Genomic DNA, 21,297 nt, shown 5'->3' on the forward strand with positions numbered 1-21,297 from the left:
TTGCTTGAAAATGTTGGGCACTTGCCTATTTTAATATACTTTAATCCACCAGCATTTAAGGAGCATCCACCTGAGTTAATATTTATAGAAAGGTCACACATCCTTATTTCTCTAGGCTGGGGTTTTTGTAGTCATAAAGCCTAGAGGGACTGCTGGCAAAAGCATGTTCCAAACCCAGGTCTCAGGACAGTGGGTGTGGTGACAAGGGCCCTCATGCAAACAGGGATGTCAAACACACCAATCCAAAGTCTTGTGGGAATACAGAGATCAGTGGTGTGCTAGAAAAGTTCATTCTTGATACTTTATAGACTTTTCTCAAAAGGACTTCATTTTTCTTGAACGTTTTATTTCTTCCAATAAAATAATCTACTCAGAATATTAAAATGGCCAACAATCAAACACTAATTCACGTAACACCCTGCAAGAAGTTATCTCCCCCATGCCCTTTTCTTTCCCTCCTGATACACAGTTGGATGTTTCCATACCTCTCGATAGCCATTGCTTATTTGTTCCAGGCTGAGAGAATACACAAGATCCTTGCCTCCCACGAAGAGTCTCTCCTGATATTCATCCAGCAGCATTGCATGGAGATCAAGAAATCCAAAAGGGCTATGAAAGATCGATGTTCGATTTAGGTCCAAGAGTTCTGAAATGCACAAGAAAATGTTTGGTAAACAAAAGGGAAAATACAAATACCTTTATAACACTTTTATCATGGCTCTATTAACTACATAGTTCTACTAGGTATGACAACATTCACTATATCACTAATATAAAGTCTTTAGAATTTATTACTCAAAAGATTAAAAATATGCAGTGTATTAACAACAGTGTATTGCATATTTGAAAGCTGCTTAAAAGAGTGGATCTTGAAAGTTCTCATCACTAGAAAAAAATTCTATGTGACATAATGGACGTTAACTAAATTTACTGTAGTAGTCTATTCATGATGTGTATGTCTATCAAGTCATGTACATTTTAAATTTATTCAGTGCTCCATATTGGTAAGGGTCTTTCTTGATAAAACAAGAAAAACTAAAAAAACTGTTTAACAAGTAAAGAAGTGTAACTGGGAATAAATTTTAATGTGCACAAATTAAAATCTTTACAAGTTTGTGAATCTAAAAACTTCAATTCAGTATGTAAGGTAGATATCCTATGTTTTTAAATACAGAAAGAGTTAACCTTCATGATCTTTATGTAAAGTGCTATGTAGAAAAGTCATTTTACTGTAAATTTTATATTTACTTCACTGTGTGCAAAAAAATTCCAAATCTACAAAAAATATTCTAAAAGCATGTCCATTTAATTCCAGATGCACACCAACTCACACACACACACACAAAATGTCTCCACTTGATACTGGTTTTGAAAGTTACATCCAAAATCAAAGTGTCCAAGTCTGGAAACTCTCAGGTTGCTAATACAATGAGGTAATGCATGATAGCATTCAGTTCAGCAGGGACAACTGATAAAACTGGTTGGGATCTCTAAGAGATCTCTCTTGATTTTTGGCTGGTGTTTATATGTTCATGCCTACAGCAGAAACCACAAGTGATTTGTTTCAACTAACATACACTTAGTTTTAGAAAGTCACAGTCTGGGGGCTCCTGGGTGGCTCAGTGGGTTAAAGCCTCTGCCTTGGCTCAGGTCATGATCCCAGGGTCCTGGGATCAAGTCCCAAATCAGGCTCTCTGTTCAGCAGGGAGCCTGCTTCCCCCTCTGTCTCTGCCTGCCTCTCTGCATCCTTGTGATCTCTGTCAAATAAATAAATAAAATCCTAAAAAAAAAAAAAAAGAAAGAAAGAAAGAAAGAAAGTCACAGTCTGAAACACACGTCTCATGTGTGTGCATCTGTTTGCTTGTTGAAGGTATTTAACTGTATATGGCAGTTCAGGACGTAAGCTTCGTAGGTGATATAGGAGAGCCTTCCATGATGTTACTACTGCCCCTAAGACTGGACCCTGCATGCTGAAAAATTCCCAAAGAGGCCCTTTGGGGAATGCTGACAAATCCAAAGACAGCTTCATTTCCTGAAAGTCAAAGCCTAATGCATCTTCCAGAGAATGGAAAGAACTGGTGACCAGATACTAAACTCCAGAAAGCAGGATGAGATGTGACCAATCTCCACGCACTGTGCCCGCTCTGCTTCTGGGAGCAGAGAGATGAAGGACCTTTTCCCCCCTCTGTTAAAAATATATTTGGGGCACATAGATGACTCAGTCAGTTGAGTGTCTCTGCCTTCGGCTCAGGTCCTGATCCCGGTTCCCTGGGGTAGAGCCCTGAGTCAGGCTCCCTGCTCAGTGGGGAGCCTGCTTCTCCCTCACCCTCTGCTCGCTGCTCCCCCTGTTTGTGTTCTGTCAAATAAATAGACAGAATCTTTTAAAAAATGTATTTGGGGCGGCTGGATAGCTCAGTTGGTTAAGCATCTGGCTTTGGCTCAGATCATGATCTCGGGGTCCTGGGATCAAGTCCTGCATTGATCTTGCCCTGTGTTGGGCTCCTGCTCTGCGGGGAGTCTGCTTCTCTCTCTGCCCCTCTCTCCCACTCATGGTTGCTCTCTCTCACTCATGGTTGCTCTCTCTCTCTTTCTCTCTAATAAATTTTTTAAAAAATGTATTCACTTTCTAAATCTCTACTCTGTAATTGTAGGTGTCCAAAATTTTGTGGAGTAGAGCTGAGTTTAAACCTCTAGTTTAATACACCTGAAATTAATGTAACACAAGGTGTCAACTACACTAAACATAATAATAGTAATAAAAACCCTTTAGTTTAAAATAAGAAATATTGCTGGGGCACCCAAGTGGCTCCGTCAGTTAAGCAGATGCCTTCGGCTAGGGCTGTGATTCCAGAGTTCTGGGATCGAGCCCCACATCAGGCTCCTTGCTCAGCAGGGAGCCTGCTACTTCCACTGCTCATGTGCTCTCTCATGTGCTGTCTCTCTTTCTCAAATAAATAAATAAAATCTTTTTAAAAATAAATAAAATAAAAATATTGTTAAACCAAAGTATCTCTTACAAAGGTAAAACTAGTGATATTGAGTCATTTGACTCTTCACCTAAATAAAGAATCTGAGAACAAATTTTGAGGGAGGGATGCAAAGAATAATTAGGTGCTTTATCTGGGAAGGAGGAAAGAGGAATGATCAGGGGTTCTGAATCTTGAAAGACAAATTTTTCCCATTTAACAATTTTGTCAAGGTAAAATCATATCATTTTCCTTTCTTCTTAGGCATCTACCAACAGTAAGGGATGCATATTTTAGGGATTTGATACTATAACAAAAATATGGATCAACACCATCTAGTGCCATTATACCTTGTCTTTACATATGATCACTTACGGTTTTATATCAGGGCTGTTAAATGGACTCTTTTCCAGAAAATGTCCCCCTGTTATTCTAATAGGTTGCTAAAATTCTCCCAGTTTTATGGATAGTGAAATCATTATCTGAAAGGATGCAATTAAAAAAGAATGGTCACACATCATCTAGACTTAATAGGTCTCTAAACCATACCCTGTAAGGTGCAGAGTTTGGGTAATTAAGTTTGCTGGAAAATGATAAAGTGATGAAAGGAATAAAATACAAGAGCACACCCTAAAGTGTTGCCAGAGTGGAATGGTCTATGCCCATATTAAAAAGTCTGAAATCAAATGAAGGGCAGCCCAACCAGTAAAGGAGGCCCTCCAGGAATCAGTTCCCTCTAGAAATCACCTTACTTATTTCCCAATGAGGTCTCTGGGACCTTATTACCCCTGTACAGATTAAAGAGAGGTAGCTACTTATTAACAGCTACTTATTTTTATACCTCGTCAATTTCTGCTACACTTACTCTAATTCTAATAGTCTAAAGGTGGTAGTTCTTATTTTTTTTGTCTGTAGTAATAGAGACTGATTACTGGTGCATCAAGCTTATTTTACTCTGGTATATCACCTTTTATTCGTACTCATCTTCCCATTTTGGTAGCCAGGTCTATTCCATGAGATCACAAAAATATACTCATGTACCCATGGAGAAACAGTTTGGAAAATGCAAAGAGAAAAAACTGAAATGTACGTCCAACAAATGCAAATTTTTTAAAATGTTCATTGCTTATGGCCTTTACATTTATCTTTTTTTTTTTTCCTCCCACAACAGTGAACAGCCACGGAGTAACTGTTTAAATTACCACTGTCCTGCGGCATCTGGGTGACTCAGCTAAGCACCCCACTCTTGCTTTATTCAGATCAAGCCCCACCTTGGGCTCCACACTCAGTGTGGAATCTACTCATCCCTCTCCCTCCCCCTTTGCCCCTTGCACTGCAGTGTCTCTCTTTTACATTAAATAAATAAATAAAATCTTTTAAAAAATAAAATAAATTACCACTGTCCTTTATTTTACTGATAAACTCATATGCCCAGAAATTAGAATAACTACCCTATAGACATACATTATTACAACAAAAAATCACTCAAATTACAAAAAAAAAAAAAAAAAACAAAAAAAAAAACATGAGAATTAAAGTACAACAGATGTGTATGTCCTAACAAAAAAAAGTCCTGTAGATGGAGAATTTGAAGTGCCACATGCAAATCTTGGCTTTGCCATTAATTACCTGTGTCACCTTGAACACCCATCTAGCCTATGGTCATACCAACTAACATTTATGTTGATGGTTTCCTTACATGTCAACTCTATTCTACCTTCAAAATTCTTAAGTCTTTGACTAAATTGCATTTCTAAAGTGGAGGTCATAAAAACATTGCAAAAAAACCACACAGATATTTTAGAGCCTTTCAAAGTACAGCATAAAACTTGTGTTTTGGAAGTTTAACAAATGGAAGGAGTATAATGAACAAGTGTAAATATCACACGTGCCATATTTAAACTTGCCTAAAGGGAAGTAGTTAAAATATTTATGACTTTTCATATATTTCAATGATATATAGGGTCTAAGAACACTTTGTTTTAAGTTATAAGGAACTGTGGATCTTACTTTTATTTATGTTGCCTCAAAGGAAACTGCTGCCAAGATATGTCTGGATACATTAAGTTGAATATCATAGACATGCCTCAGGCGGTAAGTCAATAAATTTCATTTTACTTATGAAGACACTTCCTAGAATAATTCCTAAAGTCACTTTACCTTTTTAAACTTATAAGACCCAATGGACAGACTATAGTTTTCTTTAAACATTTCACAAAATGAGAGAAGCTTATTGAGTTGCTTCTGCAACTTTCTATTTTGACCATCACCATATAACACAGTAGTGCCAATTACAGATTCCTAAGCAGTCTGGGCTTGTAGGCAGATATATTATTTCAGAATCATGATACTGCCCAATACATATCAATGTGATGGTTTATATATTTCTTGTCAGTTTCCGCAGGTATAAATCCTGATTGTGTTCCTTAATTTTCTCTATGACCCAAACTGTCCTTCTTAACTGTCTGTGATGCTCCAACATCCTAGACTTTAAGTCAGGAAAGGTTAGAAGTATCCATTATGAATAAATTCTATAATAGAAACATTTTTTAAAGGCTGTACATATTTATACTTCAATACTAACTCCAATTTTCTATTCTTATCTGATTATTTAACTTGCCTCTTCCCAAAAAGGATCTGAGATGACTTATAAAAATACAATTAACTGAACAAATATAAGGTTAGGGTTATCAAGGTGAAGGGGAAAAATTAAGGAAAATAATGTAAGACCAGAATTAATTTTATTAACTGAAAGATATTCTTTAATATCTCTATACATCATTAAAGTGAATACCAAAATTACCCCAGACTTCCCAAAATTCAAAGTAAAAGTCACTAGACACAATAGAAAAAGTTTATCAGTTGCTTAGGAACATTGGTTGGCGTGATGGCTAATTGTATATATCAATTTGACTAGATCAGGATTGCACAAACATTTGGCTAAATATTATTTCTGAGTATATCTGTTAAGGTGTTTTTGGATGAGATTACCATTTACTTGATGCACCCACTAAAGCATCATGTGAGGATGTCATCCAATGTGTTGAGGGTCTGAGTAGAACAAAAGGTGGAGGGAGGAAGGAAGAAGTTACTCTTTTTTCTTTTTTTTCCCTGCCTATCCAACTGAGCTGGTCTTGCCTGCCCTCAGACTGAGACTTTTATCATCAGCTCCCTTGGTTCTTATGCCTTCAGACTCAGACTGAACTAAACCACCAGCTTTCCTGTCTCTCTGTCATGCAGACAGAAGACCACAGGACTTCTCAGCTTCTGTAACTGTGTAAGCCAGTACCTCATTTTATATATCTCTTACACGTTCTGTTTCTTTGGAGAACCCTGACTATTAAGTATTAAGTATTAACATTGGTACCAAGACTAAGAGAAACTTGACCAGAGGTCCTCTTAATAGCTGAAAAATACAATGACAGACATCTAACACCACTAAAACAAAAACAAAAAACAAAAAACAAAAAACAAAAATTAGGTATCAGGAGCCACACCTCTGCTTGTAATTCCACGCCTCAATGCAAGCCACCTGAATTCATATCAGAGTGCAATCTACCAAAAGTAACTTGATGGCCATGTTAGCAAGGACATTAATTATTTCAATGAACAGAGATTAAATTAGGGTAATATAGGTCCAAGGATGGAAAAACCAAGCCTCATATTAACTGGAAAACCAAGAGAAGCACAATGCAATTTCTTCATTGAAAAATGGTGCATCTTTGCTTCTCAATTTTCTTCATGCCACTACTTTACTATACTGATTCTAAAGGGTTTATTCATTAGTTTGCTCATGCTAAATAGGTGTACATTAGCCCCCAGTTGTATGACATCCAGCTCCCACCTCACCACAATATGACAATAATTTTTGCATCTTTGAATTTAAATTCCCAAGGAAAAGAATGTAGGTGATTTAGCCAGTGTTCACAATTCATAAATTGCTGGCTTTCTGAAGACTGGCTACTTTGGAATCAATTAACCATTCATGATTAAATATAGAAGCCATGTGGTAAATAGTGTGGTCCCTCTAATTATGGGGGGGTCAGAGCTGTCGCCATTAAGTACATGTATCAATCCCAGAGACAGACCTATCTAGTCTGTCTTTATTCATAAATAAATGTACAGTAATATAAATTCATTGCAATCTGTATTTCCAGTGGACTGAATAAGCTGACCTACAGTTTAGAGACATTCAGTATAATCTTACCAAGTTTTAAGGAACATCTTCAAATATTAAAAACATCTTCAAATATAAAAATAAGTGAATTGTTAAAGTCCCTCCCTCAAGTGGAGAATAAATCTTACTGTCTGCACAGAGAATATTACTTCCATTTTTGTTCTCTTTTGGGATAGGGAATCATTCATCTAGTTCATCCATATGAAATTCCTAGGAATGCAAGTATGCTTTTATTTGTAAAAAGAGCACTGTAAAAATAAAAGTAATTAATAAGACAAGAGCAGTAAAGTTTGATAAATTATGGAATTCCAAAATTTAAAGAAAGAAAGAATTATGACAGAAAAAGTTAGTGGAAAGTATTTAATTAGAGCACAGCTATAAAAACAAATTATTGATCTTTCAGTATGTTGAAGAATATTATAAAGAAAGAAAGAAGAACTACCACCTCTGTTTTGTAAAAAGACATGTCTTAATAGATGACAGGCAAAACCAAATTCACATAGAAAGAATTCAACTGCATTAACAAAAAAAAATTTTCACAAAGAAATGTGAAAATACCATTTTAAAGGGTATTTTGGAAAAGTACAGTAACCAGTAAAAATGAGGTTCAGTGTATTGTTATTTGGAATCTTTTAGAGGCCAATGTAACATTTCTGTATTACCAAAATTTTTCCCAGTGGACATGTATTACTTTATTTAAAATGAAATTTCGTCATAGGACACCTGGGTGGCTCAGTCAGTTAAGTTAAGTTAAGTTAACTGACTTAACTGATTAAGTCAGTTAAGGTCTGCCTTTGGCTCAGGTCATGATCCAGGGTTCTGGGATTGAATCCCGCACTGGGCTTCTTGCTCAGTGCGGGAGCTTGCTTTTGCCTCTGACTGCCACTATCCCTACTTGCACACTATCTCTCTCTCTGACAAATAAAATCTTCAAAACAAAACAACAAAATTGTGTCCTAAACAAAAGGGGAAGGGTGGAGAAATGACACCTTCTTTTATGCAACCAAATTTCCTCATATTTCCCAATACCGTTTCTCTCAGCCCTGACTCTTGAGGGGGGTAATAACTATTAATTTTTATTGAGTAGTTATATGTCACATACTAAGGGCTTGGCATTTATTATCTCATTCAATCATGTGGCACTTTCATGAAGTAGGACCTACAACTATCCCCATCTTCTAGATGCAGAAAGAGGTTTTTTAATATTTGGTGCACAGTTAGGGTTGTTTGGTTACTGTTGGTGTGCAAATTTGTGCAAGAGAAGTTGAATGAAGTGCTTTGCCATGAAGAATGCTTGTGAGATGAGGTGTCTACCACCACTATGAACTCACACAGTCATCGCCCATTCTGGTCTCCAGAGTCAACGAGCAGGAAGACTAACCTATTAAAAGCTTGTTTCTTGCTAACAAGGACTCCATAACCTATTACAGATAGAACTCACAGAAGCAACGAAGAAAAATCTAGTCTATCAAGGGATTACAATGTGTCTGAAGTCTAAAGTATTTTTGCAGAACCTGATATAAATAAGATAAAATGGAAGGTTTCCCCAACATTGAACAGTTGGTATTAATTAAAAATAACTCAATAGCAGCAACATCAACAGGAAAATTCAGGTTAATATCAATTTTAATTTCCTTTAATTTGTATTATGTAAACTACCTCAAATAACTACAGAAGTTCTCCTGTTGTTGACTTGTCAATTGGTGACATTTTCCACATTGCACATCTCTTGTGAGAAAATGAAAATGTTTTTGCTTCATTTGCTACAGAGTTCCAAGATATACTGGAATTTTTAAGGTATGGACTCAATGCAAAAGAAACTCAAGCAAGAAGCTTCCCTCCCTCGAGACTTTTTCCTTCTGTTAGCTTTCAAGCCAGCACTTTAAGTCATATTAGCGATTTTAGCTCCAAATTACAGCCCATGGGCTTGGCATCTTTAGCAAGCAATAGCTAACTTCTTTATCCGTCTGCACTGCTTCAAGCTGCCTAGAAGAAAGAATCAGAAAACATACAGGAAGAGGGGGACAAAAGAAACTCTAATCTCAGGTAATCTCCAGAAAACACAGTGCAAATAATGGACAGCGCTGAATCGGGTAAAAGGAGAGAGCTCATCTTGAGTTCTTCCTACTCTAAAAATAACATGAATTACTTGGGGGAGGGACTGGACAAAAACAAGACTAAACTGAGATGCACCAATTCAGAGTTCATCCGGAAATGTTCTCAAGAGGGAACTAATTATTATCGCTAAGCCGCATGCTAATTATCAGCTGTCAATGAAGATATACACAAAGGATTTAGTCATTTCCTCTCATGGCCTTTCTTTTTTAACCTGCAAGGGAAATAGTTTTAAAACTCATTGGCATCAATATGTTACAGAGACAGTTCTCTTCACTTTGTCAAAATATATTTAAATTCCACACGCCCATGTGTAAGAAGAGGAAGGAGGGGATACACATTTTTCAGCTGTCAAGCAAAAAGGTTTCCAAGGGAGGAGTGTTCTCTTCTCGAATGCACACTTCCTCTACTGTCACCTGAAAAGTAGCGACTTCCTGAGACCCGGGAATTTAAACTTTTCACTATTTCCTGAATCAATGCTTGTCTTCAAGTTAATTTGACAAGAAAATACTGAACTGAATATAGTAAGCTCTGTTAGTGAAAGTGAAACAGAGGGGCACCTGGGTGGCTCAGTTGTTAAGCGTATGCCTTCGGCTCAGATCATGATCCCAGGGTCCTGGGATTGAGCCCCGCATCAGGCTCTCTGCTCAGTAGGAAGCCTGCTTCTCTGTCTCCCACTCCCCTTTCTTGTATTCCCTCTCTCACTCTCTCTCACTCTGTCAACTAAATAAAATCTTTTTTAAAAAATTAAAAAAAAAATCAAGTGAAATAGAGAAATAGAGAAATGAATCAGAAATTTTCTTTGACTTCTTAATGGTTCAAAAAGAAAAAGGTTTCTTACAAAATGATGACTTTGACACATCTGCTCAATGATGACTAATGGTTTGTAATAATATTGAAACACAGTGGTAGAAAAATAAGCAATTAACTTTTTTTTTTTAAGTGCAAATAGGGGATAGCTTAGTGGTTTGCTAATTGCTTTTTCTAGCTAATTGCTTTTTCTTAGTGGCTAGCCTTCACGCGTTCTCTGAACTTTTCAATTCTGTCTTAACAAGGCAGAGGTCCTCGAAAGGCACTGCAGTGCCCCAGGTTTTAACCATAAACCACTTCCAAGGAAAGCAAAAAGAGTTCAAGTGTATACCTGACTAGCCTTTTACTTCCTTGGTCAAGGAAAACAAGATAGTGTCAGAATTTCAAGATTCCTTGTCTTCTTATCTTACTTAAATGATCATTATTTAGTATTATACATGTTCTTCTAGATTACTGGTGTCTAACTCGACAAATGCAAGGGGACAGAAGGACAAGGTTACAAAGAATCAGTCTATCCATTCATGGTACATGTATTTGTATTCATGTATTTAAATTATTGAACAAAATCATAGAATATAAAGTGCTATATTAAAAGTGGATAACAAAACTATTTTTGACTGCCTCCTGAAATGTTTCATTAGGATGACATTTCACTGGAGAATATAAAGTGCTATATTAAAAGTGGATAACAAAACTATTTTTGACTGCCTCCTGAAATGTTTCATTAGGATGACATTTCACTGGAGGCTAAAGCGCAAGTTCTGTGTGAATGAGCTTCCTAAACTGAGCCTGTGTGCCGAGGCTACTCCGAACTGGGACCTCAGTATGTCATTTACTCAACATTCCTTTAAGGATGTTTGGGGGGGGAGGTTGCTGTCAAATATTTAATGAGCAATTATATGACCATATTTATTTCAAAAATACCAACTGTTTTTCATGTGCCAAAAGGGGGCAACAGCTGGATAAAAGGAGGGTTGAAAACTTTTTTTTTTTTTTTTTTTTTAAATCAGCAGGAGAGGAAAATGGTAGTACCCAAACCAGGTACCTAGTAAACACAGAGACCTGAGTGACTAAACGGAAAAAAGCTAGCTATCAAATTTTACACAATAAGGTAAAAGTATGTTTTCATGTTTTCAAATTTAAGGGTTTTAAGATTGGGATAACACAGCCAATCAATTTGAGGAAAAATTCAAAATATATATATAAAGACATCCACTGTATTAGGCACTCATTGGGGGATTTCAGAGATAATAAAGGATCATTGTAATTCTGTAAAAATAACAGATTTTGGTATCCCTCATTTTATTTCTCTAAAGTTATTTTATTTTATTTATTTCATTTGTGAGAGAAAGAGCACGAGCAGGGTGAGGGGCAGAGGGAGAAGCAGATTCCCTGCTGAGCAAGGAGCCTGACATGGGGCTTGATCCCAGGACACTGGGGTCATAACTTGAGCTGAAGGCAGACGCTTAACTGACAGAGCCACCAGGCACCCTGTTTAAAATAATTTTAGAGGTAAGGTTTTCCAAGCTTATGTACTTGATAATAATTAGGCCCATTTACTTCTCTTCTCTTTCTTTAAGGAAATACATTGGGGTGCCTGGGTGGGTCAGTCAGTTAAGCTTCCAACTCTTGATTTCAGCTCAGTTTATTATCTCAGGGCCATGGGATCGAGCCCCACGCAGGGCTCCACAGTCAGTGGCGAGTCTGCTTCTCTCCCTCTCCCTTTGCCCTCCCCTTGCTTGCATGCTTTCTCTCTCTCTAAAGTAAATAAATAAATAAATAAATACATCTTAAAAAAAAAAAAAGAAAGAAAGAAAATACATTTTATGGTTCAAAACCAGGAAGGACACAAAGGTTTATAATAATAAACTCCCTCCTGTCTAGACTTCCTCCCCCTCTACAGTTATCACTTCTTTGCCCTCAATAGCTTAGCTGTATCTAGTTTCTTGGATATTCTTCCAGAGTTTCTTATGCATATGCAACAAATAAGGTATAGAGATCTCTAACACCTTCCCAACTTTGCACACAAAAAGAACCAAAATAAAAACCCTTTTGTTTACTTTGCTTTTGTTCACTTAATACAGCTCAGAAATCTTTCTGATCAAAACTTAGAGAGGGTCAGGTGCCTGGGTGGCTCAGTGGGTTAAGCCTCTGCCTTCAGCTCAGGTCATGATCTCAGGGTCCTGGGATCGAGTCCCACATCAGGCTCTCTGCTTGGCAGGGAGCCTGCTTCCTCCTCTCTCTCTGCCTGCCTCTCTGCCTACTTGTGATCTCGCTCTGTCAAATAAATAAATAAAATCTTAGAAAAAAAAAAAAAACTTAGAGAGGGTATAGTTGCATGATATTCTGTTTTAGGAACCACCTATTGGCATGCATTTGAATTCTTTTAAATTTTTACTATTAAAAACAGTACTACAATGTGTATACATACACATGTTGATTTGCATATGTGAAAATATATTTGTAAGATATGTTTTTAGAAGCTGAATTACTGGGCCAAAAAACCCCATGAATTTTTTTTTTTTTTAACAGATATTGCCAATTTGCCTCAGTGGGGATTTTATCAGCTTAATATTCTACTACTCTGTGTAAAACTGACTATTTCCTTACAGCCTTAACAACACTGTATTAGCAAAGTTAAGGATTTTTGCTGGTCTGATTGGGGAAATACAAATTAAATTTCCAGTTCTTTTATTATGGGTGAAGTAAGGCATCTTTTCACATAGAGTACTTTGTCTTTATTTTTGCCATTTTTCTCTTTCTGTTCATAGCCTATTTTTCCATGGGATTACAGCTGCTTTGTCAACATTTGAACTTCAGAACTTTTCGAACTGTTAAAATTCTATGTGATAGGAAGTTATGGTTGAGAGATGGAGGCTAAACCCTTAAATACAGAAATGCATGCTTCAACCATGTTAGAAATATATTTTTAATGGGTTCTGGTTTTACTTTAGTAAGTAGCTAATTCCTGATTGGGGTAATTAACCAGTTGTCTGGTGATTAACAGCCCACGTGTGCGGACGCACGCAGACACACACAGACACACACAAACACACAAAATGTTACAAAGCAGAAGTGGCCTGAGAACCTGCTCAGTCTCCCAGAGGATGAATTTGGATGTCAACAAACTCCTATGCACAAATGTTCTGCTGGGGATTGATGCGGGAAGAGGCAATGAGCAGCCTTGCTCCCAGCGGAAGCGCCTTAAGTTATCATGGTCATAACGGTTTTACAACCAGAGGCCTTGATGAGATGGTTCCTTTCCTAGGACACTGCTAATGATCCAAACTCTTCCATCCTTTCATCCATCCCCCTTGCCTTCAGTACCATATTTCCATCTTGAGTCTTTAGACTCCAACTCCCTTAGACTTCTGCTAGACTTTTGCTACAGTTCCATTTTTGAAGCTCCCTACTGAATCCACTTTTGCTCACTTGGTTTGAACAACTATTTTCTGTCATCTGTGACCTCCAATTTACTACCCTTTCTCATACAGATTAACTAGGAGTTCTTTTAAGTGCCACCGTATAGTATTTTCCTAGTCATTCAATCACTAGAATGAAATATAGGAAATGTTGTACTCAATATATAATTTACCAAGGCCACTCCTGTGGAGGCAATTTTTACTTACATCCAGGCTTTACTGAATACTAGCCATTGAGAAAGGTTCTTTCCTGTGAGGGGAAAAATGATTCACCCAAAGCTGACCTTTAAGCCTCTTATGAATTTGACTCTGCAGGTATTTCTGGACACTTGCCTTGAGAAATACGCAAATCCAAGCAACAAATATTTTAGAAAATATGTGAAACATTCAGTCAAAGTAGAAGGTAAGGAATCCAAGAATACACATGAAATACTATCATGTTTTCTATCCTATTAGTCATTGAAAAGGTATGTCGGGGTGGGGGGCATGTTTCTACAAGTCCTATAAAATGCTCTTGGTAGTCTAACAGGATGCTGCAGGTCTGATCACTGTGTGAACATTCTTCTTTCAAAATATTTTCATACAGTCTATGAAACTGTCTGTAGTAACAAGGCTTTGGTTTCATTTATTCATGTGTTGCTTATTTTTTAATGTTAGACATGTCTAAGTGGATTTGTTCACGTTCATATTTTAAAAGCTGGTTTTTCTGGATGATGACATTTCACAATGGCTTGGCTCTTGTTTTGTATTTAAAGCTGAAATAGTAATAAAATATAATTCTATTATAAATTGACATCATATTCTGTCGGAATTAGGCTTATGATAAATGAATGCTAGTATTTTGTAATTCATTCCTTCTAACACATACTTAAACAATCTTGACTTCTGGTACTCAATCTATACCCCCACCAAAAACATGCATGTAAGATGCCTTCTGATTTCTGATGTCGGCTAATTCATACATAAGTGTAATTAGAGTAATCGGCTATTAAATTATATATTTCAATATTAACTCAGAAATGCTTTATGCTATAAAACTAATATGTCCTTAACAATCTGTATGTTTAAACTGAATTTAAGGCATGCTAAGAAGTTAAAAAAAAGTATTTTTTCATTTTGTATTTGATAATTTTGGTGTTAGAGTAATATAACTTGCTAATACATAGCATGTTTTTTCTTCTTTTTAGTTTTACTGGGATATAACATTACTTTAAGATATACAACATAATGATTTTATCTACAAGTAATATATATTATGAAATGATAACCACCATAAGTCAATATCCCTCACTTCACATAATTATAATTTTTTCTTATGGTAATAACTTTCATGATCTACTCTCTTAGCAGTTTTCAAATACAACATACAGTATTATTAACTACAGACACCATGCTGTACATTACATCCTTATGACTTATTTATTTTATATCTAGAAGTCTGTGCCTTTTGAATACCTTCATCCATTTCCCCCACTTCTACGTTTTTATATTTTTGTGAAAATTTTGTATCTCCCTCTAACAACAATTTTATTGATCTTTGGTCTATCACATAAAATATTTTATCTAATAAATAACCATCACACAACAAGAAGCAAGCAAATTAACTAAAATCTGAATCATATTTTTACTTTCTCACATACTGGTTCAAATATTTGATGAGAGTAACCTGACTCTCAGTTTTTTAATCACGAAATCCATACTCGTTCAGCCAAGTGTCTACTTGCTATCTTCTCCTACAGTCCAACAAATGGGCTTCTCCAATGTAGCAAATGAAGAATAAACTCTCTACTTCCACCTATAAAAAAATTCTTTCAGTCTTCTACTCTCAGGAAATGGGACTTTTTTTTTCCATTTTATTTTATTTCTTTTCTATGTTCCAAAATTCACTGTTTATGCACCATACCCAGTGCTCCATGCAATACGTGCCCTCCATAAGGCTCACCCAACCCCCAACCCCCTCCCCTCCAAAACCCTCACTTTGTTTCTCAGAGTCCACAGTGTCTTATGGTTTGCCTCCCTCTCCAAATTCCCCACCTCACTTCTCCTCTCCATCTCCCAAGACCCTCCGTGTTATTCCTTATGCTCTACAAGTAAGTGGAAATGGCACTTTTGATCTTGTGAAGTTTTTGGTTTCACAAGAGATTCTTCTGGCTCTGAATGCAGCGTTATCTATCCTCAACATCTCCACTACAACTTCCAGGCTGGACCAGTGAAAGAATCTCTTCCTCTTCTGCTTCTTCCCTCCCCGAGGCATCCTCCTATTGTTTACCTCTTAGTGGCCAGTGACTCATTCCAAATATTGAGTCATGATGTTTCTTCCTCTGCATAAACTCTACCACCATTTCCCAATATCCTTAGATTAAAATCTTAGTTCAAAGTCTATCACAGTGTGATCTGTCAGTCGTCCACCTCACCCTGGATGTTGCCCCACTTTCTCCCTTGCTCAGGAAGCTGAAGGGCACAGGCTTGAGACCTTTGCCCTGACTCTTCCCTCTGCCTGATGTGTGTCTCCTTCTGACCTCCCTTAGAGTGGGCTCCTCCCTCTGTGAAGTCTTCCCAGTCCACAGAATTGGAAGTTCCCACCTAGGCACTTGCTGTTGCATCCTTCACTGGGTCAATGTTACTTGGTTTTGTTTTTTTTTCTTTACTTATGTATCTTCTTCCTCTGACAAGAAATAAATTCCATGAGAGCACTGACTTTTTCCATCTTGGTCACTGTGATAGCCCCAGAACCTAGACCAGTGCTAGGCATTTGCTAGGCCCTGGATAAAGCTGTGTGAAATGAAAAGAATTTCTCTGAATCGCAACTTTTTATGTATGAAATGGTATAATAACTAATTAGTAGGGTTGCCATAAGAGTCAAAGGATTCATAATGGATGGCCAATATGTATGGATTTCTTTCTCCTCTCTTTGATGTTGATAAATTATTGGGCATTGAATGAAAACTTCCCCTGTAAAAATAGACCTTTCTTAATTATATTCTGTCAAGTGGACATAGTGACTCTCTAGACTTATTATATACGCTTAAAGTCAAATAGGAAATTTTGCAACTACTTGATTACTATGATCAGCGTAAACAGCCATTCTGTATTTTAAGTTAAAATCTTGCTTTGCTACCAACAGTAGGCTGGAACAATTTTCGATTCCTTCTTTCAGTCCACATCTACCTCAGCTGGCAAGAGAAAATTTATCTTTTTTTTTTTAAATCTGCTTTATCATTTATTCCTCTATAAGCTCAATATAAAATGTATAAACTATCTCTACCCTTGAAATTTCAATCTTAAGTACCAGAAGAGCAGGTACAAATTCTTCCAACATTTCGGCTATTACTATTAAACTGTGAATTTTTATGTGTTTTCCAGTATTTAATTTGGTAGTTGTTTTTGTAAGAACAGAGTTGTCAATTCCTAGACAGGTGCATGGTTTGACCTGGTGTTAAAACATCACTGCTCAACAGCCTCTGCATTCTCACATCCTGACCTCTAATAAAGATCACAGTCTAATCTTTATAAAGACACCCCTCAAGCCATATAATTTAATCCTAAAAATTATCCTTTCTAAAAAATATGAATTGCAGACATCCCACCTGAGCATCTAAAACACCGAACATTTGTACCTTTAAAAAATCTGCGGTTTTCAGTCTCACATATTAACATAAAGTAGTGACTACTGTGTTACTTGGATACTTTTTCTATTAACATCACATTTCCTCATAGTTTTAATTCTTACAGAATAATAACTGAATTTCAAATCCAGGTAGACTAAAGGACAATTTTATAATCTTTTGACATCCCATTAATTAAATGGGAATTGAATCTACTCATTCACATTATAAGACAAAGAAAATCATACCAATAACACTGCTGGTAGATGTGTATGTGGATACAGAGAGGAGGCTATGCATTTGCCCTCATCTGAGAGCGCTGGAAATGCTAGACAACCACTAAAAGCTCATTTGCTCTGAAATTACATGCCTCAATTACTGTAGCTGCTACCATGTGAACCGGATGCCTCTTCATAGGTAATCGCCCCCCTGGGGAGATGGGTTCTCTTCAAATGTGGCTGAGGAACGCCAAGAGAGGAGACAAACCAAAGCTATGTGTACAATTCACTGATGACTTTCTTTCACAAGAAGCTGCCTTAGTGACTAAGCTGCTAACAAATTCTTCTTCTGTTTTCCTTTTCCAGCAATCCTCAATAAGCACAGATTCACTTCCCATCAAAAACCCCTGTTGTTTATAACGAGTCACAGGGCAAACAGTACCTTAAAAGACCACCTGTGTTTTCTTTGAAAACTATGAAGCGGAGAGAACTTGCATTCACAGAAAGGCTCTTGCGTGCTAGGTCTTGTGTGGTGTGAAATATCCAATTTACGTAATTCCACTTGCCCTTCATATCTCTCCAACAATGGATGCATAATGCTCCTCATTCTATAGATAAGGAATAGAGGCTCACAGGAAAAGTTGAACACTTCCGTGGGTACAACTCAGTTCAATGTTGATAGCTCTGGATCTAACATGTTATTTTGTTCATTTTGTTATTTGACCGTAACAGAAGAGTTTGTGTCATTACATACTTTCTTCATAAACAAATTAGTCAGAAGTTTTCAGTACAGTAAATCTCTTAGGACTGTGTTACAGGAAAAAAAAAAAAAAAAAGAGGAATGTGTTACAGGTGTTTTTCCATATTTCACGCACTTATCAAATAATATTTAGCCCTGATAAATGGCCACAGACACCTTTGCAGCAGGCATTTTTTTCAACCTGTGCCTCAGCCTTTTCTCATAACTTGTCTCATGCATCCTAAAGGCTACCTCACAGCAGTCATGTTTCTGTTGTGCAATCCAATCAAAACAATCAGGAAAAAACACAAGTTGCAGAGGATCAGATAAGAAAGAGATTAGAAATAAATGGAATATATGACAAAAAAAAGCCCTCTGACCCACTGACTGACTTCAAATAAGTAAGAGGACAGATATCATGTTCTTAAAAATAAAAATTAATTTAAATTTTAAAATTTTTTTTAAATTATTTTATTTAACAGAGATCACAAGTAGGCAGAGAGGTAGACAGAGAGAGAGGAGGAAGCAGACTCCCTGATGAGCAGAGAGCCCGATGCGGGGCTCAATCCCAGGACCCTGGGACCATGACCTGAGCCAAAAGCAGAGGCTTTAACCCACTGAGCCACCCAGGTGCCCCAAAAGTAAAAAATAATTTAAATAAGCACAGACATCTGTGGTCTGTTCCCAGCTTTGCTACTGAATATACCATCTACAGGAGATCTAATTTCCTCATTTGTAGGATAAGAGGAATAGATTAAATCATCACTGAAGTTCCTTCTAGCTTCACAAACTGTATCACATCATGAACTATATCCTCTCCAGTTAGGGAAAAGACTGAGTAGAAGTGTCCAAAGGATGCTCTCTAGAATTTTTTACTTTGTTAGTTTTATCAACTGTGAGAACTGCAACATTAGTCTTAGCTGCATGAGAAAGTAAGAATTAGTGTAGAAGATAAAATTTTCTATCAGTTGAAATCTTATGTCAAAAAAAAAAAAAAATCTATTATTGGGGCACCTGGGTGGCTCAGTGGCTTAAGCCTCTGCCTTCGGCTCAGGTCATGATCTCAGGGTCCTGGGATTGAGTCTCGCATCAGGCTCCACGCTCAGCAGGGAGCCTACTTCCCCCGCTCTCCCTGCCTGCCTCTCTGCCTACTTGTGATCTCTCTCTGTCAAATAAATAAATAAAATCTTTTAAAAAGTCTATCACTATCAGTATAAAAATAATAAATGTATCATTATTGATCAGTAATATTTCCTGTAATATTTGATAGGCTTTACATATAAAGGGGAAGATACGAATCAAATATCCTCTAATTTCATCCTCACATACTAAGAAAATGAAAAAAAGTCAATTAGGTCATACTACAATTAAAACTAAAGATCTGATAATACATCTGTAAATTATAACCCCCTAAACCAAAGCCTTACCCCTCAGGAAACAAGTTGGCAAAAGTGAATACCCTTTCACACATGCTGAAAACAAGAGAATGGATGATAAGTACGAAAAAGTCTGGAAAACTTAGAAGACATTTTTTAGAGGACAAATTAAAATGCCCTTTGTAGAACTCACTACAAAATTAGCTATAGACAAGCAATTTATTAGTAGAACAAGTTGAAAGATTGAAACCAAAGTTCTGCCTGGACATTCTAGATTGGGTCCTTGTTCTATCGTTCATGATAGAACTGCCCATCGGCTCCTTTGAGAATCAACTGTATTTCTGAAAATATCTTTTCTGTCAGCTGAAGGCAAAAGTAAAATACAGCTGAAAAGAGTAACAGATAGCTGCCATATCCCAGCCCCCGACTTTATCAGAGCAGATGCCTGTACCCAGGTAACTGGTCATCCATCATCAAGTCAAATATGATTTTACATGTGCTTGGATCTTTCTGGCAAGGTCAGTGCCCCTATCCGGGAAAAAAATTCCGTATGAAATTGGGAACAGGAGGTCAATTTTGTCTTCCTGCCATGACCAAGAAGAGATAGCTTCTGCCACTGGAAAGGAGCAAACGCATTAACCTCCCTGACCAGCAGACACCCTTCACAGGAATGATGCAATATTTTAGAATGCTCGCAGTTGGTGACTGCTGGAATTTATCACCTTTAGAGCGTGCGCGTGTGCACGCACACGTGTGTGTGTACATGTGTGTGTGTGTGTGAGAGAGAGAGAGAGAGAGACGGACAGACAGAGACAGAGATTTGAGAATTCGAGGAAACTTAAAGAATGTTAATGTACGGGGGAAATGGTAAGCAGGAGTGTAAAAGCGTTCACTTCAGAAGGGAAAAAAGAAAAATGGAAATTAAAACGGATGCAAGTAATATCAGGAAACGATCATCTGGGCTGTAGGGCATATTGCTAAAAATAATGCAAATTAACAGACATGAGACTCAGGTATTTAAAGGCAGCCTGCTTTTGGAGAACTTATCCATACCAGCCCTGAGAGCCTCCTGATTTCCTACATAAGGAATAAAAACATGTATTACTATACCTGAATTAGTAAATACTTTCAAAATTACTAAAATGTTTATAGGGAGAACACCCAAGAATATTTAAAAAATGAATAAAATGACTGGTAACATAATTTTCTCTGGCAAAGGCAAAATTACTGAAAGAGGCTGTAATTCCTATAAAGTCAATTGCTTTTTTAAAAAATTCTACAGTAATCCCATTCATGTCTTAAATATTCATTGAGAAAGTATAGTAAATATGATATCTTGTAAGAATTTTATGACAACAAATTATCTAGAGTAAATTAAAATTTTAGAAGACAATTAATTAGCACACTTCCCTTAGTAAATAAAGGTTTTTATGGTTTATCAATGACAAATTACCATGGTTAAAATAGTAATTTCTAACATAACTAACTACCCTACTTCTATGACCAATATGACACCACATTTGGGGAAAAAAGACACTATATTTGGAATCAAAAAGACAACAAATATTATTACTTTTTTTTGATCACGTAATAGTGAGTCCTCTGAACTTACTATGAACAGAAGCTTAATGCCTTCCAGAGGGACTAACCTAATGAGCAAGACTGCCTATGTGGTATAATTTGAAGAGGGGTACTACAGATGGGCCTCTGAGTCCAATTATTTAATCCCCTCCCAGTTTCTCCAGTTATTAAAGTTTTACAACTTTGATATTTCTGGCTTTCAAAAGACCCTATTAAAATTTTGGGACCTCTGGGAGGGATTATAGCTTAAACCTTTATCAACTAATAATTTAGCTTTGTCTGGGTACT

At 36.8% G+C, this 21,297-nt stretch overlaps 1 protein-coding gene across 1 annotated transcript in view; it reads right to left on the reverse strand.

The window, feature by feature from the left end:
* Positions 1-21,297, reverse strand: part of SEMA3E (semaphorin 3E) — a 246,736-nt gene that overhangs the window by 112,263 nt on the left and 113,176 nt on the right. Inside the window, exon 2 of the mRNA XM_080819075.1 lies at positions 486-646. Coding sequence (XP_080675201.1) covers positions 486-646 — 161 coding nt within the window. The remainder of the gene's footprint in view (positions 1-485; positions 647-21,297) is intronic.

Source organism: Martes martes, assembly GCF_963455335.1.
Source record: "Martes martes genome assembly, chromosome: 11".
NCBI lineage: Eukaryota > Metazoa > Chordata > Mammalia > Carnivora > Mustelidae > Martes > Martes martes.